The sequence below is a fragment of the Marmota monax genome, unplaced genomic scaffold (genome assembly GCF_021218885.2).
Source record: "Marmota monax isolate L192 unplaced genomic scaffold, Marmota_monax_Labrador192_F-V1.1 WCK01_AAM20220418_F8-fsc00161, whole genome shotgun sequence".
NCBI lineage: Eukaryota > Metazoa > Chordata > Mammalia > Rodentia > Sciuridae > Marmota > Marmota monax.
In genome coordinates this window covers 2,102,373-2,119,195 of record NW_026693511.1, presented here as the reverse complement: position 1 = coordinate 2,119,195, position 16,823 = coordinate 2,102,373, and the positions used below count along the sequence as shown (strand labels likewise).

At 44.8% G+C, this 16,823-nt stretch overlaps 1 protein-coding gene across 3 annotated transcripts; it reads left to right on the top strand.

The window, feature by feature from the left end:
* The first annotated feature begins 2,125 nt into the window (after positions 1-2,125).
* Fxyd4 (FXYD domain containing ion transport regulator 4) lies at positions 2,126-7,981 on the top strand. 3 transcript variants are annotated; one of them, XM_046458384.2, is made up of 9 exons: positions 2,126-2,235; positions 2,790-2,832; positions 3,786-3,846; positions 4,869-4,901; positions 5,018-5,041; positions 5,577-5,651; positions 5,733-5,769; positions 6,141-6,178; positions 7,648-7,981. In XM_046458384.2, exons 3-9 carry the CDS (start codon positions 3,807-3,809, stop codon positions 7,692-7,694), a joined length of 294 nt encoding a protein of 97 aa, XP_046314340.1. In that variant the 5' UTR covers positions 2,126-2,235; positions 2,790-2,832; positions 3,786-3,806; the 3' UTR covers positions 7,695-7,981. The 3 variants fall into 3 exon arrangements, with proteins under 3 accessions (XP_046314340.1, XP_046314342.1, XP_046314341.1); XM_046458386.2 differs by lacking the exon at positions 7,648-7,981 and adding an exon at positions 6,264-6,465 and having other exon boundaries at positions 2,139-2,235; XM_046458385.2 differs by having other exon boundaries at positions 2,180-2,247.
* The last annotated feature ends 8,842 nt before the right edge of the window (positions 7,982-16,823 follow it).

Sequence of the window (16,823 nt, the reverse complement as noted above, 5' to 3'; positions counted from 1 at the left end):
GGTACGGTCCTGACATCACCCTAGACTCCTTAATTTTCTTACCCATAAAGTGGGAATAATTAGAATATGTACCTCATAGGACACTGTGAGCCATGAGATACACATGAAATATTATGTGAAATAAGCTCAAGGAAAGAGCTGGGCTGAGTAAGTACCAAACTCTCAGAGACTGTTTGGATACCTCTATACTATGCCCAGAGTGGAGGAGCACACAGGGGCACAGGTCATGAAGGCAGCAGCAGCCACAGCAGGCCTGGCCCACAAAGTTTGCCCTTAACTAGTGTGTGTACTTCTGTTTCTGAACACATGTGGTAGGCACAGAAGGGCCAGTTGAGAGTGCCCCCTCTACCTGTGCCTCAGCTGTTGGACTTCTTGCCCAGGAAGCCCTGCCACCTGCAGCTTCTGAGTCCCTGCAGATTGGAGCATTTATGGACATTTCATAATTTTTTCCACAAGTGTGCCAGCATCCTATTCAGACTGATCTATGCTTTTTTTCAATTATAAACATGTCTGAGAAATTTTTGGTGGGGGTGGGGTACCGGTACCAGGGATTGAACTCAGGGGCATTCAACTACTGAACCACAGCCCCAGCCCCTTTTTAAATTTTATTTTATTTAGAGACAGGGTCTCCTCACTAAGTTGCTTAGTGCCTTGCTTTTGCTGAGGCTGGTTTTGAACTCACCATCCTCCTGCCTCAACCTCCTAAGACACTGGGCTTACAGGCATACGTCACCATGTCAGTCTGGGGGATATTTTCAAGTTAGTATGCACAGAATTGCTTCAGTCTTTGCAGAGACTGCATGCTTAGGTAGAAAGTGTGCCTGTTTTTTCCATACCCTTGGTCATGAAATCTTGGGCAGAGGTCATAGACAGTGCCCAGGAGAAATCCCCATCTGTCCCCATCCTGCTGGGGGCCTCCCAGGGAGACAGAGAACCCCATGTCTCTGAATGAGAGATGCTTTCTACCGAGCCCAAAGGTTTCTCAGCCACTTAGTTCCCAAGGATACCTTACCAACCCCAATTCTCTATTCCCAACTTCCCCTACCTTCCCTTGCCCTGTGCCCGCCCTGAGCCCTCTCATTGATGGCAACTCTCTCAGTCCCCAGTAAACACAGGGAGAAGTAATGTCAGCCCTCCAGCTTGCTTGATTCTGTGCAGAGTCTGATGAATCTCCTGGAGGAATCATGTAGACGGTGGGTCTGGGGTTCCTCCTACCTGGCATCTCTACTTTCAGAGTGTGCCTGCCCCTCCCAACCCCTCCCCCAACTCTGGGTCAATGGCCTGGTAGAGTGTTCTACTCATAGAGTCTCTGTGTTCTGTCCCAGTTCTGTCCTAGTGGAGTGGAGAGCATCCCCTCTCCAACTTCTACCAACAACTTACCCATCTGGCCTTTCCCAGCAAGTCCAGGCCAGAGACCTCCACTTCCTTTTCAGCCATCCCCTTTACCTTCTAGATAAATTGTCCCTCATTTGGCAAAGAAGAATCAGGTAGGAAGAACAGCAGAACAGAGGCCTGATGAGGTCATCTAAAGGCATGTGTGTGACAGGGTGAGTTTGGCCAGCAACAAATAGAGCCAACTGTCTTCCTCCTGGTACTGCACCCCCCTCCGCCCAACTCCACCCCACCTCTGTGAGGTAGGCAGTTTCTGATTATGACCAGAGTCATATGTTATGAGGGCCTGGTCAGAGGGGAAGCAATTCAAGGAGTATCCGTCAGCCCCAGCCCTCTCCATCCACGAACACCCAGTTCAAGTAAAAGCAATGAGACCACTGAGCAAATGGAGCCTCAAGACCAGTTCTCAACTTCTCAACCACTCTACTGTCCCCAGGACACCCACACACAGAAGCCTTGGAACCCCCCACCCCATGGCAACACCTGTCTGTCCCCTCAATCACACCCCTCTGGACCATCTTTTAGAATTTAGGTGAATTAAGGAAGCTGAATCCTCCAGAGAGGGTCTGAGTCCTAGCCCATCCCTCTCCCTTTCCCCCTCATACCTCAGCTCTGAGCAGGCCTGGGACCCCAGATGGCCGTGCTCTGGGTGTGGCAGGTGAGCTGTCTCCTTAAGATTAGCACATGGGGAGGGGTGGCTGCAGGAATCCAAGGAGTCTGACCAGTTCCCTCCAGCCTGCTGGTGTGTTGCCCTGGGCGGGGCCCCTGGGTTTAAAGAGCCGGAACCCACCTGGGCTGTCCATAGCCCAGCAGGCTCCTCAGAACTCTGTGCACCTGGTTCAGGTGAGCTCTCGGGTGAGCAAGCACTTGCTAGGATTTTGAAGCTGCTAGGTGGAGGGGGGATGACCTGGGACCCATGTTCATAAGGGATGGGGGGTGCGCCAGGAATTTGAGTTATGGTATAGAGCTTAGAGGTTTTGAGGTCGGAGGCTGTAGCAGCCTCCTGGAGCTTGAGGCGTCTTACTTTGTGATCGCTGTCTGGATGATGGGTTGGAGGCTGGAGGAAAGAGGAGCCAGCCTTTGGCTGAAGAATATATGAACTGGAGATAAGAGCCTAAAAGTTCAGAAACTTTGGCAGAAAAGGGTGGGGGGAGAGGCCAACGAAGGGCAAAAGAAAGCCAGATTCTCAGACTGGCCTAGCATGTAATGCACTCCCACCTACTGCATTCAGAAGCCATGCCAATAGTACCTCCTCCTAGGGTGAAAGGACCCACGTGTTTGTTTACATATATATGTATTATAACAGGTTTTCAGTGCTAGGCATATTTCTTAGGCTAGACAAATAGTAGTTCATTTCATTCCATCGTTATAACTTACAAGGTTGCTATTATTTACAGGACCCTGAAGCCCAGAGAAGCAACTTGCTGAGTCACAAAACTGGTAAGTGGCTCAGAGAGGACTCAAGCCCAGCCAGCTGGCCTGGGATCTGTGATCTCATTAGGAGGCCAAAGCTGGGCATAGCAGATAATAACAGTGGCTTCAGAACTGAGCCTGTGACACGAGCCTGCCGGTGGCTAACAATATGCAGAAAGCTGGGAAGGGCTTTATCTCAAGGACTCAGCCACCTTAGAGACAAATAAATGGGATTGTGGGCAGCAACTACCTGCCTGAGAAGGATCAGTGTCCTACCCTCAGTGGATCTTTCTAGACCATATCATCTACATCCTGAGAGTGGAATCTAGGGCTGCCTGGAGCAGAGATGGGGGGTTGGCTGAAAGAGGAGGTCCTCACTGCAGCAGTCCCTTTTCCTCAGAGATGAGTGGCTCACTCCTTTTTGCCCTTTTGCCCTAGGTGCTGGGATTCTAGGGCTGTCTGGGAACTCAGCCAGAGAGTTCCAGAGTTTGGCCACCCCAGCTCAGACCCTTGTGAATAGCCAGGGTCTGATAGTCAGCACCCTCCAACCCTGACTTGGAAGAACAGCCACCTGATCTTGGGCATCTTGTTTCCCCTTTCTGAATCCCCCCCCCCTTTTTTTTTCCCTTCTGGAAAGGGAGATAATGATAATATCTTTCTAATGGGAAGAAAGGTGCTGTAAATATCTTATCTCCTCAAAAGCCTTCTATAGTCCTTACTATGTACAGGCACTGCTCTGAGTGCTTAACTAGAATTAACCAATCCACATAACTCCTCTAGGCAGTCTAGATGAGAAAACAAAATAGCCCAGAATCACCCTATAAGCAGGTGCTTTTGTCCAGGTTTGTATCCTACTCTCACAACGGGGCTCTGCCCTTCGCTTGCCCCCTCTTGCTAATGGGTTACACGATGAGCCTTGGGCAGATTTTGGATTGTGGACCCCAAACCACCTCTTTCTCCCCGTGTGTCTCACCCTGCAGTACTGCCTTACAAGTTGTGACATGGAAAGAGTGACCTGGGCCTTTCTCTTGGTGCTGGCAGGTAAGTCCTCTCAGCCTCTTGACATAGTTGTCTAGTCATCTTACTCACTGACCAAGGCAGTAAAGATCAGACAGCCTCTCCTAAAAGGAGGGTAGGTGTCCAATAAATGTGTTTACATTTAAACTGTCAACTGAAGGATATTTTAGTATGGTGGAATGTGGACTCTCAAAATTGTTCTAATGGTTCCTGAGTCATTGAACTGTGGAAAATTGACTATCTGTGGCACAAACAGAAAGGCATGCCCTGGCTGGACATGGTGGTACATGCCTGTAATCCTAGCAATTCCAGAGGTTGAGGTAGGAGGATTGCAAGTTGGAGATAAGCCTTAGCAACTTAGTGAGGCCCAAAGCAACTTAGTGAGACCCTGTCTCAAAATAAAACATAAAAAGGGTTGGAGGTGTAGCTCAATGGTAAAATGGCCCTAGGTTCAATCCCCAGAATAAAAAAAAAAAAAAAAGAAAGGCATGTCCTGTTTTTTTGAGAAGGCAGAAAAGTCACCTGTTTCTGGCAGAAAGCTTCCCAGGAAAGGTTAAACAGGTACCAACAAGTTATCTCATTCAGAATGCAAGAAAGAAGGCCCGGTGTGGCGGCACACGCCTGTAATCCCAGCAGCTAGGGAGGTTAAGGCAGGAGGATGGCGAGTTGAAAACCAGCCTCAGCAAAAGTGAGGTGCTAAGCAACTCAGGGAGACCCTGTCTCTAAATAAAATAAAAAATAGGCCTGGGGATGTGGCTTTGTTGTCTAGTGCCTCTGAATTCAATCCCTGGTAACCCCTCAACACACACAAAAGAAAAGAATAAGATAGAATGCAAGAAAGAATAGCAGGAAGGCTGAGAAATAGGAAGCCTGTGGGTGTGTGGGTGTGGGGGGGATGGGTATGGTGAAGGATTCAGGGTGGGAAGCAAAATCCCAGGAGTGTTGGAGCTGGAGAAGGTATAAAAATGCATCTGGTGGTTCCAGAATCACCTCCCCAACTGACCTATTTGGACACCAGTGTCACTTCCTCTCCTTTTCCCATCCAGGCCTGCCTGTCTTGAGAGCCAACATGCTGTTCGGTGAGTGAGGCCCCCAGCTGCATGCCCACTCTGCCCCATGTGTTTCCCCTCTGAGACCCCACATCCTGTCTCCTGGTTCTGGCCTTTATTCTTTCTTTATTTTCTTTTTCCTGCAGATAAAGATAGTCCCTTCTACTATGGTAAGAGCTGATATCCCCCACCCTTTTTCTATCCTGGGCCTCTTTGCCAGACAAGTTGGCAAAGGGTGGTGTGGAGACCAGTGTAGGCAAAGCGGGGCGGTAGATTCAACCTGTTTTTTGTGAGAGTTGCTCAGGGCCTCACTAAGTTGCTGAGGCTGACCTTGAACTTAGTGATTCTCCCACCTCAGCCTCCAGAGTGTCTGGGATTACAGGCATGTGCCACCAAGCCTGGCTTCCTCATAGTGTTTGACCTCATCAAATACTACATGATGTACTATCTACTGGTTTCATATCTTTTCATTGCCTGGAATGTAAGTGCCGGGTGGGCAGGCATTTATTTATAGTACTCCACCCAAGCAAGTGCTTATAAACACCTTTTTTCTTTCTTTTTGGCTGGGGAATGAACCCAGAACCTCCCACATGTGCTCTACAACTGAACCACACCCCCATCCCCATAAATATCTTGTGAATGAATGTGAGTCCACAGGTTGATGTGAGCTCATTCTTTGTCCTCTCCTAACTATCTCCACCTCAGACTGGGAAAGCCTGCAGCTGGGTGGGCTGATCTTCGCAGGTCTCTTCTGTGTCGCTGGATGTGCCATGGCCCTGAGTGAGTGGTGGGGCTGTCAGAGTGGGAGAGTTGGGGGGAACTGACTCCAGCTGGCTCTCACACTGGCTCTTCCTCTCCTAGGTGGCAAATGCAAATGCAAGTGCAATCAGACCCCCAGGTGAGACAGGGACACTACTGTGTGCACTTCCTGCTGAGCAGACTTATTTCTTTTCTTTTCTTTACTTTTCTTTCTTTCTTTCTTTTTCTTTTTCTTTTTTTCTTTTTTTATGAGCAGACTTATTAGGTGGTAAAGTAGTAAGGCCTGGGAAGCAGCCTGGAGGTTACTCACTGAGATTACAGTGGGATTTGTTATTGACAAATAATTTACCCAAGGGGCCCCAAATCAGAGAAAGCTCTGCTCATTGTAGAAGGGGCCTTGCAGCAAGCAAGGTGTGCCCCCAGAGGGAGGGAAACCAGGAGTCCTGGGGAAGGAAGATAGAAGATCCTCAAAGCTAACCTGATGCTAATCTGGTTACATCCTTTCTCTAGTCCCTTACCTGAAAAAACCACTCCACTCATCACTCCAGGTGAGCTGGGCTTCTGAGGAGTTGGGAGAGGGAAGGGGTGACTGCATAGGGATGCATCTCTGAGGCCGGTCCCAACTCTTTGCAGGCTCTGCCAATACCTGCTGAGCTCAGGACCAGCTTGGAGGGACTCCTCATGATCTCAGCCTTTGCCAGTGGCTGCTCCTGTCTCCCCACTGGAGGCCTTACCCTCTGGAATGGTCTCTCTTCCAGGATGGGCTGTTAGGTGCCCTTCTGATCAGGGGGCTGTCCAAAATTTATTTATAAATTAAATTGGTTTTCACCCTCAAGCGATCTTGTGATCCTCTCTAGGTCTGGGAGGAAATGACAGGGGGCATCCTGCAGATTGCTCCTTTTAGCCTCCTATGTGTCTGGAGGCCCACTCATAGAAAGATTTTGAGACCCTTCCCATTGTTGAACCCCTTCCCCAATATATACCATATCTCCCATTCTAGCCAGCCCCATAGGGATCCATGCACCACATGAAAAACCACAATGTTTTTATCAAAAAACTTTATACTTTTCACCCCTTGCCTAGAAACACTAGAAGTCCTGTAACCTAGAATGACCCTCAGTGGCTTACCCTTATTCAATGAGCACTCTCTAGCTGGCACAGCCCAGGAAATGCAGCAATTCCTTCATTGACCTGTCCACCCCAGGAAAACCCTGTATCCCCCTAGACCAACACATGATATACCCATCCCCAATTTCCTGAGAGACCTCACAAAGAACTCCATGCCAAAAAGCCATGCATGATGCACTTTAGAAACAAAAGTCATCTATGCAAATCTGAGTTCCTTGGTATATCCAAAGCCTGCTCCCTGAAGGCCTCATTTTGTCTTCCTCCACCAGGAGGTGTGTGGAAGTGCCTGCCAGTCATGCATTCTCGACATGCCATTTGACATGCTGTAGTGGCCCAGGCAGGTCCAGGTCCAGTGGACAAAAGGCTACAGCATTTGCAGCGGGAGCGGGGATAAGCTCTGTGGTGGACCAGTTTTCCAGCCAAGAGGTGACACAGGAGCTGAGTCCTCAGAGGTGAAAGGTTAGAGGAGCCACACAAACCACCTTCATAGAGTTTGTGCATGCAAACTACTGGAGGGCATGATGACCTCGCTGATTCTCAGGAGTAGAAAAAAGGCAGTGTGACTGGAATGCAGGTGATAAAATCAAAAGGGAGGCAGGTGCGGTGCAGCGCTGCAGGGAGCACCTTTCTCAGGCACACAGAGAGCCGCTAGCTATGCAGCAGAGCCCTGTGGGAGGGCTGGAGCAGGAGGATTGATGGGCCCTCATGGGGAGGCCATCCCAGTAGAGCCCACTCAAGGTGGCTTCCAAGCCCACCCTTCAATCTTAGAGGGAGTGGTGCAAGAGTTCCTCTCATCTTTAGACTCAGGAGAATGTTGGTGTGATGGATGGCTTCTGAGAAAGGAGGAGGGAAAAAAAAAGCTCTGCCTGATCCAAGTCTGGGTTAACAGGAGGGAACCAGCCTGTCAAGGTGAAAGGAAACAGCATGGCACTCTGACTCGGAGAAACCTGGATCACCACAATCAACAAACCTTGAGAAGCTCTACTGTATGAAATCCTGTTAAAATGAAACCCCACCCTTGCTTGGTGCACTTGTCACTGACATGAGATGCAGCCTCCATTTCCAACCAGAGCATCTAGCATGGGGGGACAGGTTGCTGGATATGGTATTCCACATGCATCTTCAGGTTGTTCCTGCTGGGCTTCATGGTAGTGGAGACCTGTTACATCCAATCCTGCTTTGGCTTCGTGCTTTATTTTTATAAATGTCACTCGAAATTTAAATCCCACAATTGTTCCATTTCTTTAAGAAACTACTCTAGGCTAGAAGTCACACAGTGCCCTGTGTGTAGCCCCCTTATCACCATTAGTCAATAAACCTGACCAGTGACCAATTGCAGGCTTATCCTTACATTGTCAAATATGACACCTGTGAAGGGGATATCAGGGAGATTGGGTTAATCATGGCGTGTGATACTGTGCCGGGAGGCAGTGTGCTGGTGGTACGAGAAGATGCAGGGTGAAGTCAGTGTTAGTGCCATATGGATGGACAAGGGCGGGCCATATGGATGGACAGGGGAGGGCCATGGGATTGGGCTGCTGAATCCCTAGGGAAACAAGCTTTTATGTTTCCCTCCTTGGAGTAAGGAGTGAAATATGTAGCCATGAGATTAGAGGCATCTCTCTCCAGGTTTCTCTTTGTGAGATTACTCCCTGGGCTCATCTTCTCCTAGATGAAGGGCTGCCCAGGAGAAAGAAAAGGTAAAGAATAACTTCCACTATATTCAGCACTTATTATGTGACAGATACTGTTATAAACACTTTGTGCATGCTAATTCAGTTTTCCCAGTAACTTATGAGATAGGGACTCTATTTTCCTTGCTGTTCATAAGGGGATACTGAAGCACTCAGAATTCTCACAGGCAGATGAAGTACACAGATAGCCTCCAACCCATAGCTTCTGAGCTATGTTTCTGAAGGACTGGGTTGTTTCTGACATTTATACTGTCCCAGAGAGAGCCCAGTAGCTGGGCCTACTAGGTGATTATATATTTCTTATTTTAATATGTGTTTAATTAATCTTTTGCTGCTTGGTTAATAAGCTTGTTGGTCAATAAGTTTATTTAAAAAAAAAAACTTTCGTAGAAAACTGTTTGGTTTAGCTCTCAGCAGTCTGTTCCTCAGCTCTGGGGAAGCTTGCCTTTTTTTTTTTTTTTTTGAGCTCCCTCTTTTATAATTAAACAAATCTTATTTTTGGATACTTTATTATCTATTATTTATTTTTATCTTGATTTATTATTGGTCTTTCACGATTTTTATAGGCATTTACAAAGACATATCACTCAGAAGATAAACCAATTCCTGACCTACCATCAAGAAATAATCAAGGCTAAAAGCTTACTAGTCTTTGAGAGCATTTCCTCTCTCTTTTACATGTGAGTTGGCGACCAGAATTCAGGCTATGACAGAACTCAAAGGTGACAATTGAGAAAAGGATTTTTTTTCCTGATTACTGTATAATAGGATTTATTTATATTTATATACAAAGCTAGGGGTATAGCACTTGCCTAGCATACATGAGGCCTGGGTATCAATCCTCAATATCACAAAGATTAATAAATAGCTGGGTGCAGTGGCACACGCCTGTAATCCCAGTGGCTCAGGAGGCTGAGGCAGAAAGATCCTAAATTCAAAGTCAGCCTCGGCAACTTATCAAGGCTCTAAGCAACTCAGTGAGACTCTGTCTCAAAATAAAATATAAAAAGAGCTAGAGATGTGGCTCAGATTGAACCTGGATGGGTTCAATCCCCAGTACCAAAAATAGATAAATAAATAATGCATAAGAAAATAAATATCAAATTCTGGACTTCCTAATCTTTTAATTAGATCTGTTATTTTTGTTCCTGTGCTATTTTTTTTTCAATTAAACAAAAACTTTGCATTTATTTTGAGATAATTAGATACTTACATGAAATTGTAAAAAATAATGCAGAGAAGTACTCCCAGCCCTGGAAACTTCTTGCATAACTAGAGTACACTATCAAAACCAGGATACAGACTAGGCACAGTGGTACAGGCCTGTAATCCCCGCACCTCGGGAGGCTGAGGCAGAAGGATTACAAGTCTGAGAACAACACTGGGAACTTAACAAGACCCTTTTTCAAAACAAAAATTTTTAGAAAGTGTTGGAGATGTAGTTCAGTAATAAAAGTTCCCCTGGGTTCAATCCCTCACACCAAACACCAGGATACACCAACTAACCTTACTGAAACTATACCAGTTTTACCTCATTCTTTTGTATGTGTAAGTATGTTTAGTTCTGTGCAGTTTATGTGTAGATTTGTGTAGCAACCACCACAAATCAGAGGGATCCCTCATGCCAACCTTTTAGAGTCACACTTATGCTGGGCGTGGTAGCACATGCCTGTAATCGCAGTGGTTCAGGAGGCTAAGGCAGGAGGACCACAAATTCAAAGCCAGTGTCAGCAATTTAGCGAGGTCCTAAAACAATATATATATATGGTGCTGGAGAAGTTTCTCAATGGTTAAGCACCACTGGGTTCAATTCCTAGTACCAAAATAAAATAAAATAAAAATATAGTCATATTTACCCCCCCTCCCTATCAAAACCCCAGGCTTAACCCCTGTCAATTAGTAACCTGTTCTTTATGTCTATAATCTTATTATTTCATGGATGTTATATAAATGGGGCTGGGGATGTAGCTCAGTGGGCCCTGGGATCCATTCCCAGGGCTGGAAGCAAGGAAAGAAAGAAGAAAAGGAAAGAAAGGAAGGAGGGAGGGAGGAAAGGAAAGAATGGAGAGAGATGTTATATATAAATAGAATCACATAGTATGTTTTTTGTTTTGTTTGCAGTACTGGGAATTAAACTGGGGCACACTACCACTGAGCTACATCCCAACCCTTTTAAATTTTATTTTGAGACAAGGTCTTGCTAAATTGCTGAAGGGGCCTTGAAATTGTGATCCCCCTGCCTCAGCCTCCTTAGTAGCTGGGATTATGGACTTGCACCATCACACTTGGCAATATGTGTCCTTTTAAGATTAGCTTTTTTTACTGAGCATAATTCTCTAGAATTCCCTCCCAGTTGTGGTGTGAATCAATAGTTTGTTCATTTCTATTGTTAAGTAGTCCAGGAAAGTGCTTTAGAAATAAGGGTCTTATGTAAGAAACTAAAGAAAAACAGTTTTAAGGTTTATTCTAAGATCATTGGCTTGAGAACACTGTTCTGTTTCCCAGAAGGTTGCAGAATCCTACTCTCATTATTATTATTATTTTTTAAGACTATAAACGCAGGATAAGAAGTGAGGGTTAGCAGTTAACATGAGAGATGATAAACAGGATGTCTCAGGGTTCTCTGATTAAGTCCTGTGCCTGGCTCTATAGAGGAATCACTTAAGTCCCAACTCAGCAAGTGGAAGAATGTTCATAAGGCAAGGTCATATCAACTCTGCTCAAAATGTGCTTTATTTATTTTATATATATAAAAAAATTCAGTCGGGTGTTGTGGTGCACACCTGTTATCAATCCCCTATAGGCTCAACAGGCCTCATCATTAGAGCTCCAATTTTACCTTCTGTACTCTCACCATGCCTCCCAGTGTAGCCTTAAGGCACGGGGGTACTTTAGTCCCTCTGCTGCACATTTCCCCAACCCCCCAGGCTTTCTAGGTCACCAATTCCCATCCTTTGGACCGTCTCAGTAGGTTTCTCTGAATCTCTAAAACTGCAGCACCAAAGTCATCCTTCCAACCACTGTTGACGTCTCTTTGTACATAGCCCAAACTATTCCATTTATTTGTTGCTATGGTCCCCCACTCCTACCAGAGTGTAAATTACAATTTTTCATTTGCAGAATGAATTCTCTTGAGTTTTGGCTCATGTGTTTGCCATTCTCAGATCGCAGTTTTGTGATTTCCATTAAGTACATATTGGTTATTTTGAGGTTTTCAAATTCTCAGGGTAATTTTTTAAAAAAAATCTGGTGCCAGGCTAGATGGCTTATGCCTGTAATCCCAGTGATTCAGGAGGCTGAGGCAAAAGGATTGTAAGTTCAAGGCCAGCCTCAGCAATTTAGCAAGACTTGTTTCAAAATAAGAAATAAAAAAAAAAAAATAAAGGGTAGGGGGTTGGGGGTGGGAACACTGGGGATGTGGCTCAGTGGTTATTCAATCCCTGGTTAGGGAAAAATATTCTGGTTGCACTGCTTCCACCAGTTCTCCAAAAGATGAGAATATCATGTGGTTCTAATAGCTATCCCATGCCTACAATTTATGTACATAACGTCTAATAATCAAAAGTATCCAGGAGGATTGCAAGTTCAAGGCCAGTCTCAGCAATTTAGCAAGCAAGGCCCTAAGCAACTTAGTGAGATCCTGTCTCAAAAGAAAAAAATAAGAAGTGCTGGGGATATGGCTGAGTGGTTCAGTGCCCCTGAGTTCAATCCCTAGTACAAAACAAAAAAACAAACAAACAAAAAAAACCATTTTATTTTAAAAAATGTTTTTGGTATGAATATTTATTTTTGAAAACACTGAACACAGATGTGCTTAACCACGAGCAACATTCCCAGCCTTTTTTGAGAAAGGGTCTTGCTAAATTGCGTAGGGCCTTTGAATTTGCAATCTTCCTGCCTCAGCCTCCTGAGTTGCTAAGATTATAGGCATGTACCACAGCACCTGGCCAGAAAAAGACATTTTTATTTTTTGAATCAGGAATTGAATCCAGGGGTGCTTAACCACTGAGCCACCTCCCCAGCCTTATTTTGTTTTTTATTTAGAGACAGGGTCTCACTAAGTTGCCTAGGACCTCGTTTTTGCTGAGGCTGTCTTTGAACTTGCAATCCTCCTGCCTCAGCCTCTGGTGCCACTGAGCCTGGCAAAACTGTCATTATTTGTGAATGATATTTTTATTTATTCTGTGGTCCTGGGGATTAAGCCTAGGGCTTCCTGCATGCCAGGCAAACACTATCATTGAGCTACATAATGTCATATGATTTTGTATGTAGAAAATACAAATAAGCTGGACACAGGGGCATATGCCTGTAACCCTAGCTACTTGGGAGACTAAGGCAGGAGGATTGCTTGAGTCCAGGAGTTCTAAACCAGACTGGGAAACATAAATGCACCCGCCAGCACCTGGCACATGAAGTTGGTCTTACTACAGGGTGACTTGGTCTCCCATGCACTGGGCCCAGCTCTGATGAATTCAGTAGTACTCAGGGGCTGATTTTTTTTTTTTTTTTTCTTTTTTTAAGTGGGTGGCTGCTGGAGATTGAACCCAGGGTGTTTTACCACTAAGCTACATCCCTAGCTTTCTTTCTTTTTTTTTTTTTTTAACTTTGAGACAGGGTCTCATTAAGTTGCTGAGGGTGGTTTGAACTTTTGTCCTCCTGTTCCCACCTTTGGAGTTGCTGGAATTACAGGCATATGCCACTGTGCCTGGCTAAGGGCTGATTTTTTAATAACTACTAGCTCTCTCCTGCAGAAGATGTGGCCTTGATTCAGACACTTGGGATTTGAACTGTTTATTTAGCTTTCTCAGTCACCACATAAAATCATCTTATTTTTTGGTAGTACCAGGAGTACTCTACCATTGAGCTTCATTTGCAGCCTCCTCTCCTTTATATTTTGGTCCTACGAATTGAACCCAAGGGCGCTTTAACTACTGAGCTTTTTACTTTTTTGAGACAGGATCTCACTAAGTTGCCCAGGTTTGACTTGAACTGAGAATCACCTGCCTCAGCCTCTGAGTCTCCGGGATTATAGCATGTGCCACTGTACTCAGCTGGAATCATTTATGAACACAGGTACCTCTGTGGTAGGGCCTGCTCTGTCATTTGTAGCAGATGGCAGAGCAGCTGACAGAACTCTTGCAGCCTTCTGGCAATTGGGCAACAGTTTTTCAAGTGTCAATCTTTCTTCAAAATCCAAAATGTCCTACCACAAATTGTTGCAAGATGCAGGGCTGGGAATATAGTGGTAGAGCACTTGCCTAGCATGTGTGCTGCTTTGGTTCAATACAGCAGGAAAAAAAATTGAAATTTTTTGGTCTCTATACATGTTCCTAACCTCAAAAGTTGCACAATGCTGATTTACTTTCCTGGATGGGGAAAACCATTTGGGTTGTTCTTGGTCTTTCCTACCATTGTGACTCTTCACAAACCAGGGACCCAGTGAGAGATTGGCTTTCTGGAGTACCCTTGCCCACTCACACTTGGGTTTTGACATCATAATGGTCTATAAAACCTGTGAGACACAGTTATCCATCCAGAGAATCCAAGGCCACTCTACCTTTCTGGAATTGTTCTCTAACAAAGGGGTCATCAGGGAATAATGGGTCCCGATATTCATGCTGACTTAGACCCAATGTCCAACAGCCCCGAGAGACTGGGATCATTCATTCCTAATGCCCTGGCCCTGGAGAGAAATATAGTAAAATATTGTGTAGTTGTAATGGTGCCATGCCTTTCCTCAACTAATCATGGTCTTTGGGTCTGAGAACTGGTTGTAAATAGACCAAGATTCTGCTAAAATGGCTGACATCAGGGACCTCAGGATGTAGCTCAGTGGTAGAGTGCCTGTTTCAATCCTCAGTACTAAGAACATAAAACCAACCACAAGAAAAACATGGTTGATGTCAGTTGTTTCCAGTCTTCTCCTTTGGCTATTTTAGCCAAGATATACCTTCATTAGTTGTCCTCATTGCTAGCCTTTGCCACACATCCAGGATGATCAAGGTCCCTCACTGCCATTACTACAATCATGTTTACCACCCCTGATGGCCAACACTACCTATGTGTGGAATCCTTGGGCTGATCTTCCATTAAGCTTCTCAAAATGCTGATGCCACTCCTCTAGCACATCCCTCTGTATCCATCCAGTGTCCCTGGTCACTTCCAGAAAATATTCTTTGCTGTTTTCTCTGGCCCCAGGCTTTCAACAGAGACCATTTCCTAGCTATGTGCCCTTGCCACTAAGCTGTAATATGGGAGATATTCCAATCAACAGATGTCATAAGGCCTTTTCATATGCTATGATCCTAATTGATTCGAATTTGTAACATCAGGCTCCTCAGAATCTTTGATGAAAATAAACTTCCTCTTCCTTCTGTACCAAGTGCATCTCCCCGCCCCTCCCCCCCTGCTAGGAATGAAACCCAGGGCATCCTACATGCTAGGTAAGCACTCTACCAGAGCTACATCCTCACCCCCTATTTCCAGTTTTCTACAACTGGGATTGACTATTAACATTTTTCTGGTACTGGGGATTTAATGCAAGGGCACTTAACCACTGAGCCACACCCCAAGCCCATTTACACTAGAAAAGACAGGCAGAGTGGTAAGGCTGGCTTTGAACTCCCACCACCACCATGCTCAGATGGGTGGACAAACTTTTATTTCAGGATTTGGAAAGTGAGGCAAACCTTGTCTTCATATTTTTACTATGACCAAGTTGAGACCTGCTTGGGGAGAGCCTGTTTATTAAATAAAGCCCTATGCATATAGCTCAGTGATAGGACATTTTTAGATTCCATTGCCAGCACTGTGTAAAACAGTAAAATCCTTTTTACTACAGCTCTTCATCTTTGAGGGATTCTAAGTTCCTGGTAAAGTTGATGCATCTGAAGACTTAGATTGTGGATCAGGTTTACCAACCCATTCTGCAAATGAGACAACATAGGGCATACATCAACCTGTATGTTAGCATGATTGACCTTCCAATGATAGGCCTACTTGTTACTGTAGGTTCCCCACTCCAAAGTCTACCAAAGTTCCTGGAACCCATCCTTATGAATACTGAAAGCAGGTTCTTTGAAAGCCCACTGCCCAATGAAAGTCTTTTTCATGGCAGCCCAAACCTCACCTGGCTCACCTGGAATTGAATTCCATCAGTTCCTCTAATGCTCCTTTACAACCTGTGGATCTCTGCTTCCCCATGATGCACTGTTGCTCCACATCTGGAGCATGGTGAAAATCAGGGTGTTCCAGGACCCCCTCCCACAGTACCCACTTATAGCCCTATACTCATATATTAGAGGCCAATGCTCCTATCTTGTTGTGCCATTGGAGAACCCACAACACTGGAGAAAAGGCTGGCTCGTCAGGTGGGCCTGTGAAGTCCAATGAGGCCTGAGATTGCTAGATTCAGGTCTATAAGTCACCTTTTTTTTTTTTAACACAAAACCCCTAGGGACTTCATCAAGAACATTTTCTTTGCAAAAGCAGGAATTAGGACACCAGATGAAAATCCTTAAAATAATATTTTGACTTATGTGAAAAACAGGGTTGTGGCTCAGTGGTAGAGCACTTGCCTAATCACGCGGTAAGGAACTGGGTTTGATACTCAGCACCACATTAAAGACAAAAGGTATTGTGTTCACTTATAATTTTTTTTAAAATGTGAAATTTGGGAAAATAATAGCAAAGCATTTTTACACAGAATGCTTCTAAAATAACCTCCATTCACATTCTTAAACTCCTAATGGTTTAAGTGTTATAAAATGAAAAAAGGTGTAGAACTGCCTGGAAGTGAATTTGGACATAGTAATTTTAGTAGCAATTTGAAAAAAGGCCTCAAATTTAAGAATATGTACAAACCAGCTAGATACACAACACATATCTGTAATTCCAGCTCCTTGAGAAGCTGAGGGGGGAGGAATATAAATTCAAGATCAACTTGCTACAAGGCCCTGAGTCAAAATAAAGGCTAGGGATATATAGCTCTGTGGTAAAATGACTGAGTTCAATCTCCAGTAATACAAAAAGTAAAAGTATGCACATCCTGTAAAAATCTGTCATTGCTAATTCTAATTCAGGAATGATGTTCCTATGGAAATAATCTTAAAAAAAAAAAAAAATCCAGAACATTTAAACAGCACATTTTATAAAACATGTGAAAAGAGCTGTGGCTAACGGCTCTAGCTATGAACAATATTGAACTCTAGCATCATAGGGAAAAGTGGGATATTGCAAACAACTTAAGTACGGAGCACAAAAAATAGAAAACAAAATACACAAATGCATGCAAGTCAAAGGTGGCTGGGGTTGTGTCCTTCTTCATATTTGCTGGGATGTTTCCAGTCACCATTTCCACCATGCACATATT

Excerpts from the sequence above, each read along its gene's own strand:
- Fxyd4 (XM_046458384.2), top strand. The coding sequence starts at position 3,807 with ATGGAAAGAGTGACCTGGGCCTTTCTCTTGGTGCTGGCAG. Across the intron at positions 5,042-5,576 it reads AGATAGTCCCTTCTACTATG|ACTGGGAAAGCCTGCAGCTG; the intron begins GTAAGAGCTGAT and ends TCTCCACCTCAG. Across the intron at positions 6,179-7,647 it reads CACTCCACTCATCACTCCAG|GAGGGAACCAGCCTGTCAAG; the intron begins GTGAGCTGGGCT and ends CTGGGTTAACAG.